At 40.2% G+C, this 24,176-nt stretch overlaps 1 protein-coding gene across 3 annotated transcripts in view; it reads right to left on the bottom strand.

Moving 5' to 3' along the window:
- The window catches only part of Pik3r3 (phosphoinositide-3-kinase regulatory subunit 3), a 99,130-nt gene that overhangs the window by 34,696 nt on the left and 40,258 nt on the right, over window positions 1–24,176 (bottom strand). For all 3 annotated transcript variants that reach the window (XM_028889480.2, XM_028889489.2, XM_028889498.2), the window contains 2 exons: window positions 13,045–13,153; window positions 8,914–9,012 (listed from right to left, as the gene is read on the bottom strand). In XM_028889480.2, coding sequence (XP_028745313.1) covers window positions 8,914–9,012; window positions 13,045–13,153 — 208 coding nt within the window. The remainder of the gene's footprint in view (window positions 1–8,913; window positions 9,013–13,044; window positions 13,154–24,176) is intronic.

Here is a 24,176-nt window from a genome sequence, read left to right as displayed (position 1 = left end):
TGACCAAAAGAGAGGAGAGGAAGCAGTGTAGGAGGAGATATAAGATCATGAAATGGCTTGTGAACTATAGTAAGCCTTTACTTTAAAAAAAAAAAAAAAAAAAGACTTACTATTTTTAATTATATGTGTGTGGTTCAAACTTGCAGTGTCTGATGAGGCCAAAGGCTTCAGATCCTCTGGAGCCAGATTTATAGAGGGTTGTGAGCTGCTGGAAAGAGGTGCTGGGGACAAAATTCAGGTCCTCTGCTCCACCTCAAGAAGCCCACAAACACCTGCCACTCCAGCTCCAGATCAGCAGCCTCTTCTGGCTTCCATAGGCCTTATACTCACATGCACTTACCCAAACAAAAACACATAATTAACTCTTGTTTGAAAATAGTATTTCAAAATAAAGTTTTCAAAATAAAATTATCAACAGATCTAATAAGCATTGAGTTTGGCAAAGTAAGACCTTGAATGAAATCTTAAAAGGTTTTAGCTAATGAAAAGCACACAAATCCAACTAAAATGAATCAAAGATAAGGCCTAATTTGATGGCACATACCTTTGATCACAGCAGAGATGAGATCTCTGTGAGTTTAAGGTCAGCCTGGTCTAAACAGTTAATTTCAGGTCAGCCAGGCTACACAGTGAGACCCAGTTTTGTTGTTGTTTCGTTTTGTTTTTTTTTTTTTTAAAGGAAGAAGAGGAAAACGAGGAAAGAAAAAAGACAACAGGATAATTGGGGAAGAGGAGGACGGGGCAATACCAGAGACTGAACCTAGGGCTTCGTTTATGCAAAACAAGTGGTCTACCACTGAGCTGTAGTCCTAAAATTTAGACAGGATAATCCATAGAGTGATGGACATCAGCGGGTTAGAGGGATGGATAAGAGCCATTACACAAATAGAATCATTCTGAAGCAATCATTCACCAGACTTGGAGAAAGGCAAAGTGTTCACCCTAGTGAGCAAATACTGATAGCTATAAGAGTAAGAGTATGAGGAAGTTGGGGCTGGAGAGATGGCTCAGCAGTTAAAAGCCCTGGCTACTCTTCCAGAGGACCCAGGTTCAACTCCCAGCACCCACATGGCAGCTCACAACTGTCTGTAACTGTTCCAGGGGATGTGATACTTCACACCAATGTAGATAAAATAAAGTTAAATTATTTCTTAAAATCTATTTTTAAAAAAGAATATGAAGTTATCTTATGTGTATACATTCCTAGTGAAACAGGAAGAATGTTTCTTAGCTAAAAGGGAGAATTGCAGATCTGAGCTGAAAACAAGGAACATGTAGGTTGTCGAAAATGAGAGGGTAAAGGGATTATGAAATGCAGAAATGAAGCTAGATGCTAATAAGGTCCATTTAAGATCAGTAGTCAAGAACTCTCTGTGAAATCAATCAGAGGGGTTTTTGGCTTTTTCTCCACATTCAGCTTCTCAAGTGAAGGCAAGTAAGTAGAGTTGAATTTAAGAAAAATTGAGGATATTTTTACAGAGGTAATTGTAATAATGGACCATGGACTCTAAGCAGAGCAGTAGAGAAATGAAGACACATCGTTGTGAATTTTTAGTTATGTCTCTCTCCCTTAATCTTCTTAAACAACAACAACAAAAATTCGTGACATTCTTCTTTGTATCCTAGCACCTGGCCAATGCCAGACAGACAACAGATTCTAAACATTTTTAAGTAAATAGTATTCTTATAGACCATCTGGTTACTAAGTTTATATAGTTGTTTTACGTGTGTTTTTAAAAATATACCATTATTGGGGGAATGGCACATGTCACTAGTCTCTGGAGACTGAACTTAGGTTGTTAGACTGTGCACAGCAAGTGCCTTTAACCACGGAGTCATCCCACCAGCCCCAGTTAAATGCTGGCTAAGGACCCGAGAGCTTCTTCACTGCTATTCTCTACAACCCAATTTTGCTTTCATCTCTCCCATGGAAGGATCACCAGTAACTTTTAACAAATCCAGACTCTGTCTTCTTGTCCCCAGTCCTTCCTTCTCTTCCTGCTCTTTCTTTTTCTATGGTTCTGGGGGTTGTTGTTCTGAGGAGGGTCAGCAAACTGCCAGCAAACTCTACTAGCCAAGGATAGCCTTGAACTCTAGACTATCCTGTTCCCCGATCCAGTTCTGGCTGGGATTACATGGCAGCTGGCTTACATGGTTCTAGAGATGCAATTTAGGGATTCGTGTGTGTGTGTGTGTGTGTGTGTGTGTGTGTGTGTGTGTGTGTGTGTGTGTGTGTGTGTAGATAAGCATTCTACCATCTAAGGAGGAACACCGGCGTCTCTCTTCCTTTAAAAAGATGTTCATGTATTACATTGTTTATGGAGGTCATAGGACAACGTTCAAGATTGGTTCTTTCCTTCTACCCTGAGGGTCCCAGGGCTGAACAAATCATTAGGCTTAGCAGAAAACCCTTTCACCCAGTAAGCCACATCCCCAGCCACCTGTTGCTTGTTGCTGCTGCTGCTGTTGCTTTTCTTTCTTCAAGACAGCTTCTCACTGTGCAGCCCTAGCTGTCCTGGAACTCACTATGTAGACCAGGCTGGCCTCAAACTCAGAGATCTCCTGTTTCTGCCTCCCAAGTGCTGGGATTAAAGGCGTGCATCACCATTGCCTCTCACTTCTTAATACATCATTGTCACATGACTCTGATGATGTTACTCTTTGCTTTCACTTTCTCAAACTATTCTTCTTTAGTCTGTTTCGTAGCTATGTAATTATTCTCTTAAAAAAAAAAAAGTCTTGCTGGGCGTTGTCAGTGGCACATGCCTTTAATCCCAGCACTTGGGAGGCAGAGGCAGGCAGATCTCTGTGAGTTCGAGGCCAGCCTGGTCTACAGATGGAGATCCAAGACAGGCACCAAAACTACACAGAGAAACCTTGTCTTGAAAAACCAAGGGGGCAGGGGGAGTCTCTTAACTTTCTCTTCTAATTTCAAATTTCAACTTCATCACTTACTCTGCTTGAAAACAACATAGTCTTTGCATTTGTCAGAGCCATTAAATCGTCCCCCAAATTGTTGGTTTTGTATTTTTTGTTCCCTCCTCTGGGGATACCTTTCTGGCTGGCGATTTCTAATCCTTCAGCTCTCAGAGGTCATTACCTCAAAAGTCCTCCTTAAACTCCTTCCCCAGCAGGTCATGCTCCCTTGTGCAGTATTTCACAGGCTATGACGTTATTTCATCTCATTTCTTTTCTAATGTGCTTATTTTGTCTTCCTGTGTTCCCTTCCTTTCTCTCACCAAGAATAAAAACACTACGGAGAGGCCATATTATGTTGTCATTTTCTTTGCCTAGAAGAGTACTTGAACACTGTTAGTATTCGATGAATGTTAAATGATTAAGCAATAAATCTTGAATTCAATCACGAATACTCTTCACTTTGTAAAAGCTTCCTAAGGATGTTTCTTTTATTGTTTTGTTGTTTTAAGACAGGGTCTCATATGGCTCAGACTGGCCTCATACTCCTTATATAGTCAGGTCCAACCTTGAATTTAGGATCCTTATGAGATCCTGTTGAGATTACAGGCATGAATCAGCACACTTGGTTCTAAAAATCAAATTCAGGCAGGGCGGTGGTGGTGCACTTGGGAGGCAGAGGCAGGCGGATCTCTGTGAGTTCGAGGACAGCCTGATCTACAGAGGGAGTTCCAGGACAGCCAACGGTACACAGAGAATCGTGTCTTCAAAAACAAAAATACAATTTAAAAAAAAAAAAAAAGGGAAAAGACTCAAACTCAGGTCTCTTAAATGCTAGAGACAAGCACTCTTCAACTGAGCTACAACCTCTACTGTGTTTCTTCTTTCTTTTAAAATATAGTCTTATCACAACTTCTCTCTACCCACCTACAATATTAAATATAAACTCCAAGTTTTAGATTGCAAGGCTCTCTAAGCCCCCAAAGCTTCTATCCCATACCACTTCCTGTTAATAAACTTTACATAGCCAGAATCCGAGCCAAACGGAACAGGATCACACAAAAAATGGCCCCAATTTCTCACTCCCATCTTTCCTTGCTCCTAGTGTCATCTACTTTTGCAATTCATATACCTGTTTCTACACATAAAATATCATTTCTTCCATGAAAGTCAGCTTTTGATATGCCCTTAACAGTAAATTGCCTTTCTTTCTTTCAGCCCCCAAGGCAGGCATATTTTTTGAAACTTTATTACTTTAACTCCTGTTCAATACAGCTTTCTTACTTCTTTTGCCTTTACCTGCCTAAGTGGTCCTTTAGGCAAAACTTGTTTTGTTATTCGGGCAGCACTGGGGCTGGGACCTAGGGTCCTCATTCATGCTAAGCAAGCACTCCAAGACTGAGCTGTATGCCCATCCTATTTTAATTTTTTTTTTATGTGTATGGGTGTGCACCTGCATGTATATCTCTGCACCATGTGCTTCCCTGGTGCTCATACAGGCCAGAAGAGGACATCAGATATTCTGGAATGGAGTTATAGATGGTTGTGAGCTGTCATGTGGGTGATGGGAACTGAACTCAGGCCCTCTAGAAGAATAGCCAATGAGTGCTCTTAACTACTGAGCCATCTCTCTAGCCCCTTCACCCTTCACTTCTTATTTTGAGAAAGTCTCAGTAAGTTAACCAGGTAAGGTTAAATGTATAATCCTCCTGCCTATGCTTCCTGGGTGGGAGTTACAACAGACAAAAGATTTAACTTGTTAGATGACCTGTGTAATTAAATATCACTGGGATTGTTTATTAAACTGAATTAAGTTCATCATTTGTCTGCCTAGCAAAACCAATAAAGGGACAGTTCAAATGCCATTAACTCTAAGAAAGCTTCCCTGTCCTCTCATCTAATCTATCCTCTAGTCTAATATTTACTGAAAACCAACTATTTGCCAGTCTTTTCTAGATGGATGAAAACCTTAAAGCATTCTTGTCAATATCTACCACCAATGAATAGATAACTAAAATATATTATATGCATAGAACAGAGTATTATTCAGCCTTATTGGAAATATAATTCAAATCCATGCTATAACATATATGAACCTTGAAGATGTTAAACTGAAGAATGATAAGCAAGACACAGCAGGAAAAATAATGTATGATTTTGTGTATTTGAGGCCCCTAAAATAATAAAATTTAGAGACAGAATGCAGAACAATAGTTACAGGGATTAAAAACAAGGAGCTGAGTGTGGTGGCATACATCTTCAATCTGAATAGTTGGGAGAGCAGGCAGATCTCTGTAAGTTCGAAGCCAGTCTAGTCTACATAGCAAGTTCCAGTACAGCTATGGGTATACTGAAACAAACAAACAAACCAAAGAAAAACAAAAAGAAAGAGAAAGATGGATAAATTGGATAAACTCTAATGAAACAATTAAGATATAGTGTATGTTTGTTTCTCCTACTCTACTATTACACACTTGGATTATAAACTCCACAGGGTAAACACATGTCTTAAGTATATCAATAGTCCTAATCCTACAAACAATGTCCAATGCAAAGGTAATCTTCTGAATTTTATTACTGCTCAACAACAAAAGGGACTGCCTCTAAAGGAAGATCACAGGCTCCTTTTCTGAGCAATGCTATTCAAGGAATTCCGGCATCTGGAGAAATCCATGTACACTAGGAAATATTGAAAATTCCTTTAATTTTTGAAAAATTATTTTATTATTACAGCCAGGTATGGTGTTGCACACCTTTAATCCCAGCACTGAGGAGGCAAAGATAGGAGGATCTCTGTGAGTTTGAAGCCAACCTGGTCTACAAAGTGAGTTCCAGAACAGCCAGGGCTACATAGAGAAACCCTGTCTCAACAAAACAAAACAAAACAAATTTTATTATTATACGTGTACAGGTGTTTTGCTTGTATATGTGTGTGTATGTATGTATATATATATATATATACACTCCAGGCATGACTGGTACCCACCAAGGTCAAAAGAGGATGTCAGATTCCCTAGGATCAGAACCTCAGATGGTTGGTGTGAGCTGCCCATGTGGGTGCTGGGAATTGAACCCAGGTCTTCTGCAGCAGTGCTCCTAACCACTGAGCCAACTCCCCAACCTAATTCCTTTTAGCATCAAATCCTAAAGGTGGTCCTCGACTAGAAATCACTGCTTGTTTTTACTCCTGAAGAATACTGAATCTTCAGCTAAGTTATATAACTTTAAAAATTTATCCCATGTATGTATATATGTATGTTTGTATGTATGTATGTATGTATGTACTGGGAGGGGTTGTACACATGCTATTGAGTCTGTGGAGGTTAGGAAACAATTTATAGGAGTCAGTTCTCTCCTTCTACCATATATGTCCTAGAGATTAAACTCAAGTCATCAGGTATGGCAGCAAGTACCTTTACCTGCCTAACTATCTTATATAACATTTACAGGCTTTACTATTATGTATAACATAAATAACTTATTTTTAGTTAGTTATGATTAAGAATTTAGGGATAAAATAGCATCTCAGTGAGATTAAAAGCATTTTATAGCTGGGCAGTGGTACATGCCTTAAATCCCAGCACTTGGGAGGCAGAAATAAGTGGATCTCCTTGTTTGAAGCCATCCTGGTCTACAGAGTGAGTTCCAGGGGGAAAAAATTTCTAGAGCCTGGCATGGTGGTGCATGCCTTTAATTCCAGCACTGGAGGCATAGGCAGGTGCATTTCTGAGTTCAGGGCCAGCCTGATCTATAGAACAAGTTCCAGAATAGCCAGGGCTACACAGAGAAACCCTAAGAGAGAAAAAAAGAAAAGAAAAGAAAAATTCTAGGGGTCCAGTGAGATGGCGCAGTAGGTAAAGGCACCATTTACTGTACAACCCTGACAATATGGTTTGCTTCATAGTACCCTGCTGTGGGATAATCCTTCTGTATGCTGTGAATATATATTACTCTCATTGATTAGTAATAAAGTTGATTGGCCTATAGCAAGGCAGGATAAAGTCAAGTGGGACAATCAAACTGAGGACTGGGATGAAGAAACAGGGAGCCAGGGTAGATGCCAGCAAGCTGCCCAAGAAGCAAGATGCTAGAGGACAGGTAAAGCCATGAAACCCACGGCAATACATAGATTAATAGGAATGGGTATGGTAGTATTGTGTTCCCCAAAATACTGTGCACCCTAATAAACTTATCTGGGGTCAGAGACAGAACAGCCACAATATGAAACATAGAGGATAGGCAGTGGTAGCACATGCCTTTAACCCCAGCACTTGGGAGGCAGAGCTAGACAGAAATCCATGTGTTCAAAGATACAGCCAAGCATGGTGATTCATGTCTTTAATCCCAGGGAGTGATGGTAGAAGGCAGAAAGATACATAAGGTGTGAGGACCAGGAACTAGAAGCATTTGGCCTGGTTAGGCATTTAACTGGTTAAGCTTTTAGGCTTCTAGCAACAGTTCAGCTGAGACCCATTCTGGATGAGGACTCAGAGGCCTCCAGTCTGAGGAAACAAGACCAGGTGAGGATCCGGTGAGGTGAGGTAGCTGTGGCTTGTTCTGGTTCTCTGATCTTCCAGTTCACCCCAATAACTGGCCTCAGGTTTGATTTCATTAATAAGAACTTTTAAGATTCATGCTACAAATGGGTTAATTTAAATGTAAGAGCTAGTTAGTAATAAGCCTGAGCTATTGGTCAAGCATTTATATACATATATAAGCCTCTTGAGTGTTTATTTGGGACCAGGCAGTCGGGACCAAAAAACTCAAAAAACTCTGTTTACAGTACCCAATTAAAGGTGAAAACAGAACTGACTCCACAAAGTTGCCCTTTGACCTCCACATGAGTGCTACAAGACATGTGCCCACACACATACCTCACACACACTTTTAATCCTTTAATTACAGTACAGGGAGGCAGAGGTGGTGGATCTCTTGAGGTCAAAGCCAGCTCTGTCTATATAACGAGTTCCAGTTTAACCAGAGCTAAACAGTAAGACTCTGCTTCAACAGATAAATAAGTAAATGGCTGGGGAATGTAGTGGTAGAGGTAGAGCACTTGCCTAGCATATATGAAGCTTTAATGACCGAGTAAATGAATGAACCACTAATATTATACAAACAAATCACTAAACTTTATTACAATTAGGTGATTTTAATATTTTATTTTTATTTAAATTAGGCACATGTTTATGGAGGTCAGAGAGGGCATCTGATCTTCTGGAGCTGCAGTTACAGGCAGTTGTAGGCCACCTGATGTGGATACAAAGAACCACCAAAATCAGGTCCTCAAGAGCTACATCTGCTCTTAAATACTGAGCCATCTCTCCAGCTCACAATTATGTGATTCTAATGAATAAAAATAAATGTTGAAATATTTAACAGTTTCTCTTAACCTGTTTTTAATATATGTCCCATATTTATAAGTATAAATTTTAATATCTCTACCATTTATAAAATACTAATATGTCCATATGGACGGCAAGTACAGGCTGAGGGCTGTTTTAATGTCTATATATACTAATCTGTCAAAATTATGCTGAGTTCTACTTCCTAGAGCCCACACTAGGAAAAAATAGAATTTTTAGAGAGTTAGGCTCGCTCATTAATAACCTTGAGCTATACCCATGACATTTACTTCATTAATGAAGTAAGAGAATAAGATAATATATTCCTTACTCAATAACATTTAGGAATTTTAGCGTTTTTATTTTATTGCTACATATATTTAAAATATAAAAATGAAATAGGCATAATTTTATATTTAAATATTTTATGTACAGGAAAGGGATTTTTTCCCCCTCCGGAGCTAAGCAAGTGCTCTACCACTGAGCTAAATCCCCAACCCCCAGGAAAGGGATTTTAAAGTTAAAATGTTAGCTAAACTAAAAATTATATATCTAAATAAAAATATGGAAAATATGTAAATATTTAAGCAAAATACAGAACTCTATATACTCACGCTAGGAAGACACTAGCCAAAGGCAGAAAAGCACTTACCTCAAAGTCAATGTATAGTCCCCCTGCATTTTTGTTGAGGCATCACGCACTAAGAAAGTACCATCTGGCATGTCCCGTAATTTGTCATTTACCTCTTCCCTGAGAAGCAAAATTATAGGAAACATTTGAAAAAGGAAAAAAAAAACTTAAATACTGGTTGTCTTTGAATATTATTATCAAGATCAGCTGGAAGGTTACAATACCCTCAAGTCCCCAGTGGTCACCTAGGTCCTCCCCATGGAAACGATTTCTGTTTTTATTTTTGTTATTATGTAATCTAGGGAAAGAATACTTGATGTTTAACTCCTCTAGATTTCAATGGTCTGTACAGATCATGTTTCTAATATGCCTTTAGGGCTTTCTTAGGCAGGTCTGAACATGAAGAGTTTCAAGAAAAACTCACAGCTGTTTAAGAAGAAGGGCATTATTTTAAGCAGGAGTGGCAGCTGTTACTGACGTTCACAGCCTATCAACACTGCTCTCTCATTTGAATTCATGTTAACAAATTCCTTTTGCAGTTTAGGAATCTCAGGAAGAACATGATTTTAAAGTATAGTTTAGATGGCCTTTATGTTGTAGAATATTACTTTAATTAGGCAAAGATGTGTTACATTTGTTTATGCTGTGGAATATTACTTTAACTGCATAAAGGTGTGTTGCATTTGTTTGTGCTGCCTTTGTTAAAGATGTAAAGATGTGTTACATTTGTTTATGCTATATTTGTTTAATTATGTAAAGGTGTGTTGCATTTGTTTCACCTTGCCTGCCTAAAGCCCCCAACTGCTCTAATAAAAAGCTGAATGGCCAATAGCTAGGCAGGAGAGGAATAGGTGGAGCTGGTGGACAGAATAAGTATGAGGAGAGATCTAGGCTGAAGAGAGGGGCGGAGAGAATGAGATAGAAAGAGAGGGACACGCCCAGGGCCAGAATCCAGGGAGCCACTAGAGATAAAAAAAAAAAACCCAGAGGCAAAACACAGATGAAGAGAAACAGGTTAAGTTATAAGAGCTGGTGCCGGGCGGTGGTGGCGCACGCCTTTAATCCCAGCACTCGGGAGGCAGAGCCAGGCGGATCTCTGTGAGTTCGAGGCCAGCCTGGGCTACCAAGTGAGTTCCATGTCATGATTTGTGAGCTGGTTGGTGGCTCAAAACAGAAAGCCTGTTGCACCTTTAAGTGTTTAAAAACACTCTTACTGTATAATACTAAAAAATTGGTCTACTGAATTTTAATCTAAAATGTATTAAGTCCTTTTCAAAAGTTAAACACAGACTAACAAATGATCTAGCAGTTCCACTTCTGGGCAAATATCCAAAATCACCAAAAACAAGAACTCAAGCAGATATATATTTATAAGTAATATTTATAACAGCATCATGCACAACAGCACAAAAGATAAAATGAATAAACAAAATGTGATATTTACCAATATTGGGATATATTTAGGCTTAAAAAGGAAATGAAATTCTGACACATGAGTAACTATGAAGATATCTGAAATAAATGAAAAGCCCATCATAAGTGTATAATATTGTATAATCCCACTACCTACAGTAGTTGAATTCATAAAAACAAAGTAAAAGCCTGATTAGGAAGGGCTAAGAAAGGAAGAGCGTTTCTGTTTTAACAGGCAGAGTTTAAGTTAGAAAGACGCAAGTGTTCTGAAGACAGATGGTAATTATGTGGGTAACAGTATGGATGTACCAGATACCAATGAAAAGATACACGTCAGATGGTACGGGTAACAAAGACATGGAATGAGAACCATTGAACAGGTAAGAGAAGGAAGGACTGGTGGTGTATTATGGCAATTCAGCATCAAACTAGAGCCTGCTTTGACATAAACAGTCGAGGTTTAAAAAATAAAAGGAAATACACTAGATATTAGGCATGATACTGCAAGCTTATAAACTGGTCATTCAAGAGGCTGAAGTGGGGGGATTAAGTCAAGGTCAGCAGGGTCTACAAACCATGCTTCTAGCCAGACTGTTCTACACATTGAGACTCTGACTCAAAAAAAAAAAAAAAAAAAAAAAAAAAAATGACAAAACTTTAGAGACCCATTAAACTTTAATGAGAAAAAAATATAAATAAAAGATACAAGATTCAAATTAAGAAAAAAAGTATGGGTATACAAATATTCCCTCTCTGTATTCAAAATTATCCAAATCCACATTTTACACAACAAGCAGATCTGTTTTGGATGGCTTTTTCAGAGAAAGAGCTATATAAAGAAATTACAAAAAGAACTCATGAATTTGAAAAAGCATGGAAGAATATATGGGAATTTGGAGGGAGGAAAGGAAAGGGAAAAATGATGTAGTTTCAAAAACTAAAAGCAATAATTTAAAAAAAAAACTGCTGCAAACCAGGTGTAGTGATGCATGCCTCTAGTGCCATCACTCAGGAAACAGAGGCAGGTGGATCTCTGTGAGTTTGAGGCCAGCCTGGTCTACAGAGCAAGTTCCAGGACAGACAGAGATGCACAGTGAGACATATCTCAAAAAATGAAAACAAAGCCAGGCAGCGGTGCACACACCTTAATCCCACTCGGGAGGCAGAGCCAGGCAGATCTCTGTGAGTTTGAGGCCAGCCTGTCTATAGAGCGAGATCCAGGACAGGAACCAAAACTACACAGAGAAACCCAGTCTCAAAAAAAAAAAAGAAAGAAAGAAAGAAAAGAAAACAAAAAGAACTGCATCAAAATCACCTAATGATGGGTATGGTGGAACTTGCCTATAATTTTAGCACTAAAAAGACTGAGGCAAGCGATCAAAAGTTTGAGATGGTTCTAGGTCAGCATTGATTACAAAGCAAGACCTTGCCTTGTGCTCCATCTCAACTGACTCCTGTACAAAGATTTTAGAACCGCCTTAGGGAGAAAAAGGTAAAGGAGCCAAGCCAAGTGGTGCAGGCTGGGGAGGGTCCCAAATTCAAGGCCTGACTGGGCTACACAGAAAAGTAAGGGAAGGCCAGGCATGGTGACCCACAGGAGGCAGAGGGGATTTCTGGTGAGTTTCAGGCCAGCTAAGACTTCAGAATGAGAGCCTATCTAAAGGCCCTCTGGATAAGTGAGACAGTTGATTAGCTTGATCTGTTTGGGAGGCATCCTGGCACTGGGACCGGGACCTGTCCTCAGTGCATGTGCTGCCAGTTTGGAACCTGGGGCCTATACAGGGACACTTGGCTCAGCCTGGGAGGAGGGGACTGGACCTGCCTGGACTGAATCTACCAAGCTAAACTCAATCCTCAGGGGAGTCTTCGCCCTGGAGGAGATGGGAATGGGGGACGAGAGGGGGGAGAACAAGGGAATCCGTGGCTGATATGTAAAATTAAATTAAATTATAAAATAAAATAAAATTTTAAAAAAAGAAAAAAAAGGAGGTAAAGAAATCTAAATTCATAAAATAAGCATCTTTCATTATAAATCACATGGAACTATCTTAAACATTTAAGGATCATCTACTCAAAAGTTCCTCCTTGACACAGTATGAAAAAGTATAATCACACCCATAACCCAAAGATCTTCCTGTTATTTTGTATGAGAATGAAAGAATGGCACTGTTTTAAAGAATGTTTTAAATGTGTATGAGTACTCTGCCTGTATGTACACCTGTCTACCACACACATGCAGTGACTGTGGAGACAAAAAGATATTATATCCTCTGGAACTGGAGTTATAGATGGTTGTGAGCCACCACGAGGGCATTAGAAGTCAAACCCAAGTCCTCTGGGAGAGCAACAAGTGCTCTTTAACCACTGAATCATTACTCCAGCCCCTAAAGGCTCTTTTTAAAAAAAAAAAGAAATTTCATGGGGGGCAGGGTGTGCGCATGCTGCCATATCATAATATGTGTCAGAAGGGAAGGTCGGGGACAACTTGTGGAGTCAGTTTTCTTCTTCCACCATGAGGATCCAGGGAATTGAACTCAGGTAATCAGGCTTGGCCACAAAAGCACCTTTAAACCTCTGAGCCATCTTACTAACCCTAAATACACTTTTGAAGGGTTCCCATACACAAGTCTTAAAATGGTAACCTTTAAATGAAAACCAGTAGAGCATTAAAATGTCTAACTACTAACTCTCAGAATCAATGAAAAACACTGTACTCAATTAGAGTAGCATTTTAGTTACCTTGAAATATCTCCCCAGTACCATTCTGCATCTTGAAGAGAAATAAAACTGTCCTTCATTCCATTTGTAACTGCTGAAGTCATTGGCTTAGGTGGCTTTGGTGGAAGAGCTAGAAGAGAAATTTATGTTATTTTGTATATGCAAATTATTCATTTTGTAATTTCCTCACCCAGGAATAGCTCCTTAACCGTGTGCAATAAGATTCAAACAACTGCCAGTCAAATCAGCCATGGGGGCACTTTTGAAATGTTACTAATACTTGTCTGAAAAATTAAAGGTTTCCCCTCCTCATAAAATACTTTCACTTCAGCAAAACTTAACATCTTTAAAACACAAATAAATCCCTAATCTGAGCAATTCATTCCAAAAGATATTAAGTGACTAATGTGTAACAACACAAAGACTCTAAATAATATTATTATATTGGATATTGGCAATGTACCACCATAACAGATTTTAGGTATTCTTTTTCTTCTTCAGATGGGGTCTCACTGTGTAATCCTAACTGTCCTGGAATGTACTGTGTAGACCAGAGTGGCCTACAGGTAAAGTGTGTGTTGAGTTAGCCTGATGACCTAAGTTCAAGTCTCCAGGGCCCACAGAAAGGTGGAAGGAACCATCTTTTGACTGCTACATATACATTGTGATTAGCACATACACACTAAATTTAAGAAAAGATATACAAATGGTCAAAGCAAGCACATGAAAAGATGCTCAACATCGTCAGTCATCAAGGAAATGCAAAACAAAATCAGACAGGCAGGGCATGATTGTGCATGCTGGACTCCTAGCACTCAGGAAGCTGAATAGGAGTTTGAGGTCAAGCTGGGGTACGTAGATATTTCCAGACCAATCTGGGGTATACAATTCTTAAGAAATGATCTTCAAAAAGAAACAAACATTCCATAATGAGCCAAGCAGTGGTGATACATGCTTTTAATCCAGCACTCGGGAGGCAGAGGCAGGCAGATCTCTATGTTTTGAGGCCAGCCTAGTTTCTAGAGCAAGTTCCAGAACAGCCAGGGGACTACACAGAGAAACCCTGTCTCAAAAAAAAAAAAAAAAAAATCCATAATGAGACACTATTTTTTACCAAAAAGGTAATTCTAATTAAAAAGACAGAATAACAAATGAGTGAAGATGGAAGGCAGGCACACCCCTATACGACTGCTAGGGATATAAAAATAATGAGCTTCTTAACAAACAGCCTAGCATCCTCAAAGGTTAAGCAGTCACCTGATGGCTCAACAATTTTACATATTCAAGAAAAATGAAATATTATATCCACAGAAAAGCCTGTATGTAATGTTCATAGTTGAACAACCTGTAATAGCCAAAAAGTGGAAATAATAAGAGTTTATATCAGGAGATGAGACAATCTGTAATTTATATCTGTATGATACAGTATTATTCAACAATAAAAGTAATGAAGCAGTGATTATAGAATATAGATGGGTTGAAAAACATTATGATGAACTTTGAAAGCTAATCATGATCACACATTATTGTTAGGTCCAAAGGAAACTCCACTTCTCTGAATTCCAAAAGGAAGAAGGACATATGTGGTGCCTATTAGCATACCAAAGAACATGCTGGCTTCCAGGCTCCCTGAGTATCACAGGTACCTGTTACACACTTCAAGGCCCATGCTGGCATCCTAGCCCTTCTCACCTCCTTCCCTACCCTAAACTCCCTCCAGCCTCGCATTCTCCTTAGAGCCCTGCTATCCCCACTATGCTCCCTCTTCTTTTTTGACCTCCCCTGTCTATCTGTCTCCCTCCTTCCCCTTTCTCTGCTCTCCCACACGCCACATACACTTTCTCCTGCTTCACTCATGGCCAGGTCCAGTCTGCTGGCTGTGTTCAGTCTACTACTTTTCTCTCTCTGCTCTGGACTCTTTCAGATGCCTCTGGCTGTTCTTATATCTACAATAAAAGCGGTCGTGTTGTCAGTTTGTATATCTGATGCCAAGATACTCAGGAGGGGCAGTTTATGCTGCCCCTTTCCAAGGGTCCCAGCCTCTCCTAACCGAACCAAGCTGCTGATTTGACTCTGGATCATTTGTTTCTGCTGTCTTCTGCCACCCACCATATTGAACTCCATATTTTAGAGTCTGCTGCTCAACCACTTCCTCCCTCCAGCTGCTCTCTCCTAGTACTAGGGTGTCACCTCAGAGTTGCCATCTGTCTCTGTCAGCTCCCTCTTGCAGCTTCCTCTGTCAATACAAAAGTTGTACTGGTATGCCAGGCAGCTACTCTTGCCCTACTGGGCACCCATCACATGGAAAGGACACCTCTCCTTGATGATTTAGGACATTTCTCTCTGACAAGTCTCTCTGGATTGAAATTCTCGTCACTAGGACACTTGCCCTTCTCTCTCCCATCCTTGCTCTCACTCCCCACCGGTTCTCAGCTCACTCCTCAAGCCTGCCCTGTCTCTTTTGCCCATCCTCTTACTCTGCTCCTGGCTGCCTCTTTGAATCTCTTTTCCTCTTCAAATTCAGAGATTCCATTAGGACTAGATGTCTTACTGCAAATGCCTTGGCCTCAGTATAGATCAACAGCCAAAAATGGCACACTAGATTTCCAAATTCTTAGATTATAACAACTTCTGTTGTTATAATTTGTTAATTATAACAAACAAATGATCCTAAAATCGCTTATCTCTAAACTTTCTCTGCTCTCCACTCCCAAAAATCTTACTTTACTCTGCTTGCTCATCTCTCCCTCAGATTGCTAAATTAAGTGTTGTTTCCCCGACCCCTCACCCTTCCAGCCGTCCTGGAACTTGCTCTACAGAGTAGGCTGGCCACAAACTCCACCTGCTGCCTCTCGAGTGCTGCGATTAAAGGTTTGCACCACTACCACCTAGTTAAATTCAGTCTTAATAGAGATTTAGATGTCATCTGGGAAATGGAGTTTCCTTTGGACCTGACTATTACATAATCCCATTGTCCAGAATAGACAAATTGACAGAGATAGGAAATAGATCAATGATGAGCCAGGCTGAGAGATTAAAGGGAACAGAAGGTGACTGCTGGTATATACAGGTTTTCTTGCAGGCTAGTAATGTTTCAATTTTGACTATGGTGATAGTTGTGCAACTCTGAATATACTAATTTAAGAATCACTATAATGTAATGTCCATGAATTATGTCCATACTATGATAGGTAATTTATATTGCAATAAAGCTATTTTTGGAGACGGGCCCAGTGGGGGCCAGCAGAGGTAGACGGGCCTGGCGGCGGCAGCCAACAGAAACATTCAGGCTCCGTGGCAGCTGGCAGAGACATACAGGCCCAGCGGTGGCCCACAGAGGTAGACAGGCCCGGCGGCGTCAGAGACAAGCAGACGCAGGTAGGTTCGTGGCGGCGGCCCGCAGAGGTAGACGGGCCAGGCAGCGCCGGACGACAGGGACATTCAGGCCCGACAGCAGCCGGCAGAGACATACAGGCCTGGTGGCGGCCCGCAGAGGCAGACAGACCCAGCGGCAGCTGACAGGGACATACAGGCCTGGCGGCGGACTGCAGAGGTAGACAGGCCCAGCAACAGAGACAAGCAGACGCAGCGTGGAACAGGGACATGCCTAACCCAACACCCAGGGAAGAAGCTATCTCCGTGGGACGGAACCAGAACGAATCTGAACACTCCGTCTGAGGACAACCCAGGGCCCAGCTGCTGATCCTGCAAAACCCAACAACTTGGAGGTGTTGGTGAGACTACCCTGCTCAGCTGAAACCCATCTGGGAGAGGATTCAGATGCCTACAGTTTAAAGTCTGAAGAAACAAGATCAGCTGAGGAGTTGACAAATGAACAAAACGTGACCTGGGAACACAGAAGAAGGTGCTGCCCAGCCACCAAACCAGATCACCAGAATCATAAGTATATACTTCACTGACTGAGATCAGCTGCCCCTGAAGAAACAGCCCAATAGCACCAATTTAACTAAGAACTCCTACTGAACCAAGACTAAAAATTAGAACAAGAGAGGCCAACCCAGACTATTATACCCAGCAAAACTCTCAATCACCATAGGCAGAGTAAACAAAATATTCCAGGATAAAACCAGATTTAATCAATACCTGTCCACAAACCCAGCCCTACAGAAAGCACTAGAAGGGAAAATCCAACCCAAAGAAGCTAAACACATCCATGAAAAATCAAGCAATAGATAATCCCACACCAACATACACCACAGAAGGACAACACAACACAATCACAAAAAATAACAGGAATTAACAATCACTGGTCATTAATATCCATAAATATCAACGGTCTCAACTCACCTATAAAAAGACACAGGCTAACAGAATGGATAAGAAAACAGGACCCATCCATCTGCTGCATACAAGAAACACACCTTAACTTCAAAGACAGACACTATCTCCGAGTAAAGGGCTGGGAAAAGGCTTTCCAAGCAAATGGACCTAAGAAACAAGCTGGTGTAGCTATCCTAATATCTAATAAAATAGACTTCAAACTAAAATCAATCAAAAGAGATCGGGATGGACATTACATATTTATCATGGGAAAAATCCACCAAGATGAAGTCTCGATTCTAAACATTTATGCTCCAAATACAAAAGCACCCACATTCATAAAAGAAACACTACTAAAGTTTAAAACGCACATCAAACCCCACACATTAGTAGTGGGAGATTTTAACACACCACTCTCACCAAAAGACAGATCTACCAGACTGAAACTTAACAAAGAAATAAAGGATCTAACAGATGTTATGACTCAAATGGACCTAATAGATATCTACAGAACATTCCATCCTAACACAAAAGAATATACCTTCTTCTCAGCACCCCATGGAACCTTCTCAAAAATTGACCACATGCTTGGACACAAAACAAATCTCAACAGATACAAAAAAATTGGAATAACCTCCTGTATCTTATCAGACCACACCATGCCTTAAAGTTAGACATCAACAACAACAAAAATTATAGAAAACCCACAAACTTATGGAAACTGAATAATGCCCACCTGAAACATCAATGGGTCAAGGAAGAAAGAAAGAAAGAAATTAAAGATTTCCTAGAATTCAATGAAAATGAAAGTACAACATACCCAAACTTATGGGACACTATGAAAGCAGTGCTAAGAGGAAAATTCATAGCTCTAAATGCACACATAAAGAAGATGGAGCAATCCCATACCAATGAATTAACAGCACAACTGAAAGCTCTAGAACAAAAAGAAACAAACTCACCCAGGAGAAATAGATGCCAGGAAATAATCAAATTGAGGGCTGAAATCAACGAAATAGAAAACAAGAGAACAATACAAAAAAATCAATGAAACAAAGAGTTGGTTCTTTGAAAAAATCAACAAGATAGACAAACCCCTAGCCAAATTAACCAAAAGGCAAAGAGAGAGCACCCAAATTCACAAAATCAGAAATGAAAAGGGAGACAAAACAACAGACAATGAGGAAATCCAGAGAATCATCAGATCATACTTCAACAAATGGTGCTGGCATAACTGGATGTCAATATGTAAAAGATTACAAATAGATCCATATCTGTCACCATACACAAAACTCAAGTCCAAGTGGATCAAAGACCTGAACATAAATCCAGTTACACTAAACTTAATAGAAAAGAAAGTAGGAAGCACTCTTGAATGCATTGGCACCAGAGACCATTTCCTAAATAAAACACCAACAGCACAGACCCTGAGCACAACAATTAATAAATGGGACCTCTCGAAATTGAGAAGCTTTTGCAGGGCAAAAGACACAGTCACTAAGACAAAAAGACAGCCAACAGAATGGGAAAAGATCTTCACCAACCCCACATCTGACAGAGGATTGATCTCCACAGTATATAAAGAACTCAAGAAACTAGACATCAAAATACTGAACAAGCCAATTAAAAAATGGGCTAAAGAGCTAAACAGAGAATTCACAAAACAAGAACTACAAATGGCTGAAAGACATTTAAAGAAATGCTCAACATCCTTAATCATCAGAGAAATGCAAATCAAAACGACTCTGAGATACCACCTTACACCTGTGAGAATGGCTACGATCAAAAACACCAATGACAGCCAATGTTGGAGAGGACGTGGAGCAAAGGGAACACTCCTCCACTGTTGGTGGGAATGTAAACTTGTACAACCACTGTAGAAATCAGTATGGTGGTTTCTCAGAAAATTAGGAATTGAACTACCTCAAGACCCAGCCATCCCACTCTTGGGCATATACCCAAGGAATGCTGATTCATACCATAAAGATACATGCTCAGCTATGTTCATAGCAGCACTATTTGTAATAGCCAGAACCTGGAAACAACCTAGATGCCCATCAACGGAAGAATGGATGGAAAAAAATGTGGTACATATACACAATGGAGTACTACTCAGCAGAGAAAAACAATGAAAGCATGAAATTTGCAGGCAAACGGAACTAGAAAAAATCATCCTGAGTGAGGTAACCCAAACCCAGAAAGACAGTCATGGTATGTACTCACTCATAAGTGGATTCTAGATATAAAATAAAGAACAATCAGACCACAGCCCTTAGAACCATAGAGGCTATATATATAGTATGGAGGTCCCTAGGACGACTGTGGCTTATAACAAATTTCGGTTCTACTCAATTATTGAAAAAAAAATAGCCAAATGAATGGAAACACATGAACTATGAACCAAAGGCTGAGGGGCCCCCAGCTGGATCAGGCCCTCTGAATAGGTGAGACAGTTGATTGGCTTGATCAGTTTGGGAGGCAACTAGGCAGTGGGACCAAGTCCTGTGTTCATTGCATGAGTTGGCTGTTTGAAAACTGGAGCTTATGCAGGGACACTTGGCTCAGTCTGGGATGAAGGGCCTGGACCTGCCTGGACTGAGTCTACCAGGTTGATTGCAGTCCTCGGGGGAGGATCTGCCCTGGAGGAGGTGGGAATGGGGGGTAGGATGGGGGTAAGAGGAGGGTGTGGGAGGGGGGAGAATTGGGGAACCCGCGGCTGATATGTAGAACTGAATGGTATTGTAAAATAAAATAAAAAAAAAAAAGAAAAAAAAAGCTATTTTTGTTTTGTGATACTAGAAACTGAACCTAGGGCCTTGAGCTTATTAAGCAGGCACTAACTACACTGATACATATTCTTAGGCCTTGAAGGTTTTATTTGTTTGTGTGTTGGTTTGTTAGAAGAATGTGAATCAGACTGTCAGACTGCTGAAATTAAGATGTAGGAAGAACTTGTTATTATACACACAAGAAACATTTGGTAGCACTGGAGATCAAACCCACAGCCTTGTGCATTTAAGTCAAGCCCCTGTTAGTAAGCCACTTCCCCAGCTAATACCTTCCTTGTTTGAAAAGGTTTTGATACGGCTTATAAAACTAGCTACAGCTGAAAATATAACTACTTGAGGCCAGCCTGGTCTACAGAGCGAGATCCAGGACAGGCACCAAAACTACACAGAGAAACCCTGTCTTGAAAAACCAAAATAAATAAATAAAATAACTACTCAATTTTGAAATTCTTCTACTTATCCACTTAACATAAAGATTAGCAGTTTAAAATGTGTAATGTCTCTCTCAGGTTGCAGGACTGTAACAACATTCTTTTTTTTACATTCAATATAAATAACTCACACAAAGTAAAATCTACAACACAATTGCCAGATATGGGTTAGGGTCCAGAAGTCTGTATTTCTAGCAAGTCCCAGGTGATGCAATTACTGCTGGTCCAAATTTCACAGAAGTTTTCTTTAGAAAACAACTAACAAAGCAGCCTGAACACAGTAAGTAGAATGTAAGACAGAAGATACGTGTGGTTCTTCATTTCCTCTACAAATCAATTCTACATGGCAATAAAACACATTTTGAATATTTAAACACAGAAGAGTGAAGAGATTCAGAGGGGAGACAACAGAGCATAGCAACAAAACTAATAAAGAAACAAGACAAATTTGAATTGGTAGAGCCCAAAACATTCAACTTGTGCCTAAAGAAAGGAAGTCCACTCAAAAGTAATATAATTCACATTATTATCCCGCAGGAATTAAGAGGTACAATGTGTCTCTGAAGGAAAAACTCAAGAATGTGCCCCAAGGACTAGAGAGATGGCTCAGCGTTAAAGAGCACTTGCTGCTCTTCTAGAAGTCCTGAGTTCAATTCCCAGGAACCATATGGTGGCTCACAACCATCTATAATGGGATCTAATTCCCTCTTCTGGCATTCAGGCACACATGCAGACCAAGTACTCATACACATAAAATATGCAAATAAATAAATATAAAAAGGAAAGAATGGGCCCCAAAAACAGAACTGGCTAAGTATCTACTTAAAGAATATTTAGACCTTCAGTTATTTTCCCAGTTCCACCAAGTAGCCAGGCAGTCACCTTCCTCCCACCACATCCTACACAAGGGCTGTGTGATGGTTAGCTTTGTTTAAGATATTTTATTCTTGGGAACAGAGGCAGAAGGATCTCTGTGAGTTTGAGGCCAACCTGGAAACTTCTACATAGAGGGTTCCAAGACAGCCAGGGCTACACAGAGAAACCTCCTTTCTCTCTCTCTCTCTCTCTCTCTATATATATATATATATATATATATATAGATAGATAGATAGATAGATAGATAGATATAGATATAGATATACATATAGATATAGATATAGATATAGATATAGATATAGATATAGATATAGATATAGATATAGATAGGCCGGGTGGTGGTGGTGCAAGCCTTTAATCCCAGCATTCAAGAGGCAGAGCCAGGTGGATCTCTGTGAGTTCTAGGCCAGCCTGGTCTACAGAGAGAGATCCAGAACAGGCACGAAAGCTATACAAAGAAACCCTGTCTCAGACACACACACACACACACACACACACACACACACACACACAGGGCTGCAGAAATGGCTCAATAGTTAAGAGCACTGGCTGCTCTTCCAGAGGTCCCGGATTCAATTCCCAGACCCATATGGCAGCTTACCACTGTCTATAACTCTAGTTCCAGAGGATCCAACACCCTTACACAGACATATATGCAGGAAAAACACCAATACATATAAAATAAAAATATTATATATATATTTATATATATAGTATGTGTGTATGTGTGCGTATGTTTGTGTATATGTCACACATGTACAGGAGGCCAGAAAAAGGTATTGAATCCCCTAAAGCTGGAGTCTCAGCAGTTGTGAGCATCCTGAAGTGGGTGTTGGGAACTGAACTAAGGTCTTCTGGAAGAGCAGCAAGCACTCTTAACCACTGAGCCCTCATTCCAGCCTCCTGGTAGTAGCTTTGTCAGGTTGATGTATCAGAATCATTGGGATAGAGCCTCAATAAGAGATTGATTATTGATTTGGCCTGTGGGCAGGTCTGTGAGAGACTGTCTTAAGTTAATAATTGTGGGAAGATCCAGCCCACCATGAGTGGTGCCACTCCCAAAGAGGGGGTCCTGAACTGTGAATGAACAGCCAGATCAAGCTGAGCGGAAGCAAGCAGCACAATTGCATGCATCCACTTCCTGCTCTTAACTGTGGATGTACCATTACTAACTGTTTCAAATTCCTGTCTTGATTTCCCAACAATAACGGACTATAAGTAAGCTTCTTTCTCCCCTAAGTTGCTTTTTGTTATTATGGCAACAGAAATTAAACTAGAACAGGCTGTCAATCTACACATTCAGGAAAAATAACTAGAGGCTCTGGACTCAAGACACCAAACACAGCTGAGAAGAGAAGTGAATCCTCTACAGAAAACAGCAGAATTAAGGAAAAACCTAAACAGGCAGATACCGTGCTAAATTTAAACTCCCAAGCAGAAAAAAAAAGTCTAAAAAAAAAACTAAAAATGTAAATACTTGGGGATTACCCAATAAAAAAGGTATTTGTCATCTTTAATCAGCAAAGATAAGATTACACTAACAAGTTTCATTCATTCACACAGAGCTTCAATTCAGCTCTTTGGGGTTTTTTGGGTTTTTTTTTCTTTTCTTTCTTTTTTTTTTTTTTTTTGTTTGTTTGTTTGTTTGTTTTGAAACACGTTTTTCTGTGTAGTTTTGGTGCCTGTCCTGGATCTCGCTCTGTAGACCAAGCTGACCTCAAACTCACAGAAATCCTCCTGCCTCCTGCCTCTGCCTCCCAAGTGCTGGGATTAAAGGAGTGCACTACCTCTGCCCACTGGGTTTGTTGTTTTTTGAGACAGGGTTTCTCTGTGTAGCCCCTTCTGTCCTGGAACTCACTCTGTAGACCAGGCTGGCCTCAAACTCAGAGATCTGCCTGCCTCTGCCTCCTGAGTGCTGGGATTAAAGGTGTGTGCCACCACTGCCCAGCTCAAGTCAGCTTTTTAAAGAAAGAATAAATCCAGTGTGCTTGTTTGACTGGTTCCAGCTGCTGTGCACCCTTGGTTCCCAGCACCTACATCAGGCAACTCACAACCGTTTGTAACTCCAGCTCCAGGTGAAGCCAATGCATCTAGCCTACACCAGCACCAACACTCACATGCTCATACCCACACACAGATACATACACATAATTTAAAAAAAGAGTAAATCTTTTAAAAAATAAAAATTTAACACATATTACAAGGTGAATGAAGCTTGAAGTCGTTACACCAAGTTAAACAGAGCAGTCACAAAAAGACAAATGACGTAAAATTCCTTTTACATCAGGTTCCTAGAGTAGCTGAATCCACACAGATGTAAAGCAAAATGGTGCTTGCTAGAGTCTGACAGGAATGAGAATAGAAATTAGTATTCAATGGCTATAAAGTTTCAAATGGGCAAGAATAAGGCATACCTTAGTGATACTATGGGTTTGGATCTAGATCGCCACATTAAGCAAGCATTGCAATAAGGCACATCATGTTAGGTTTTTTGATTCATCAATGTGATATTGAGTTAAACTTATACTGTAGGTCAGGCGGTGGTAGCGCACACCTTTAATCCCAGCACTCAGGAGGCAGAGGCAGGTGGATCTCTGTGAGTTCTACACAGCAAGTTCCAGGACAGCCAGAGTAACTGTGACACAGAGAAATCCTGTCTTGGTGTAAAAGAAAAACAAAAACAAAAACTAGCAATAAAGTTTGCCATACTGATTGACTCTCTTTTTCATGAAAGATTTCTCTGTGGCATGTGATAATGTTGAACTGTATTTTACCC

The sequence above is a fragment of the Peromyscus leucopus genome, chromosome 2 (genome assembly GCF_004664715.2).
Source record: "Peromyscus leucopus breed LL Stock chromosome 2, UCI_PerLeu_2.1, whole genome shotgun sequence".
Lineage (NCBI taxonomy): Eukaryota > Metazoa > Chordata > Mammalia > Rodentia > Cricetidae > Peromyscus > Peromyscus leucopus.
The sequence above is the reverse complement of the archived record's forward strand: the minus strand, read 5'-3'. Positions and strand labels throughout refer to the sequence as shown.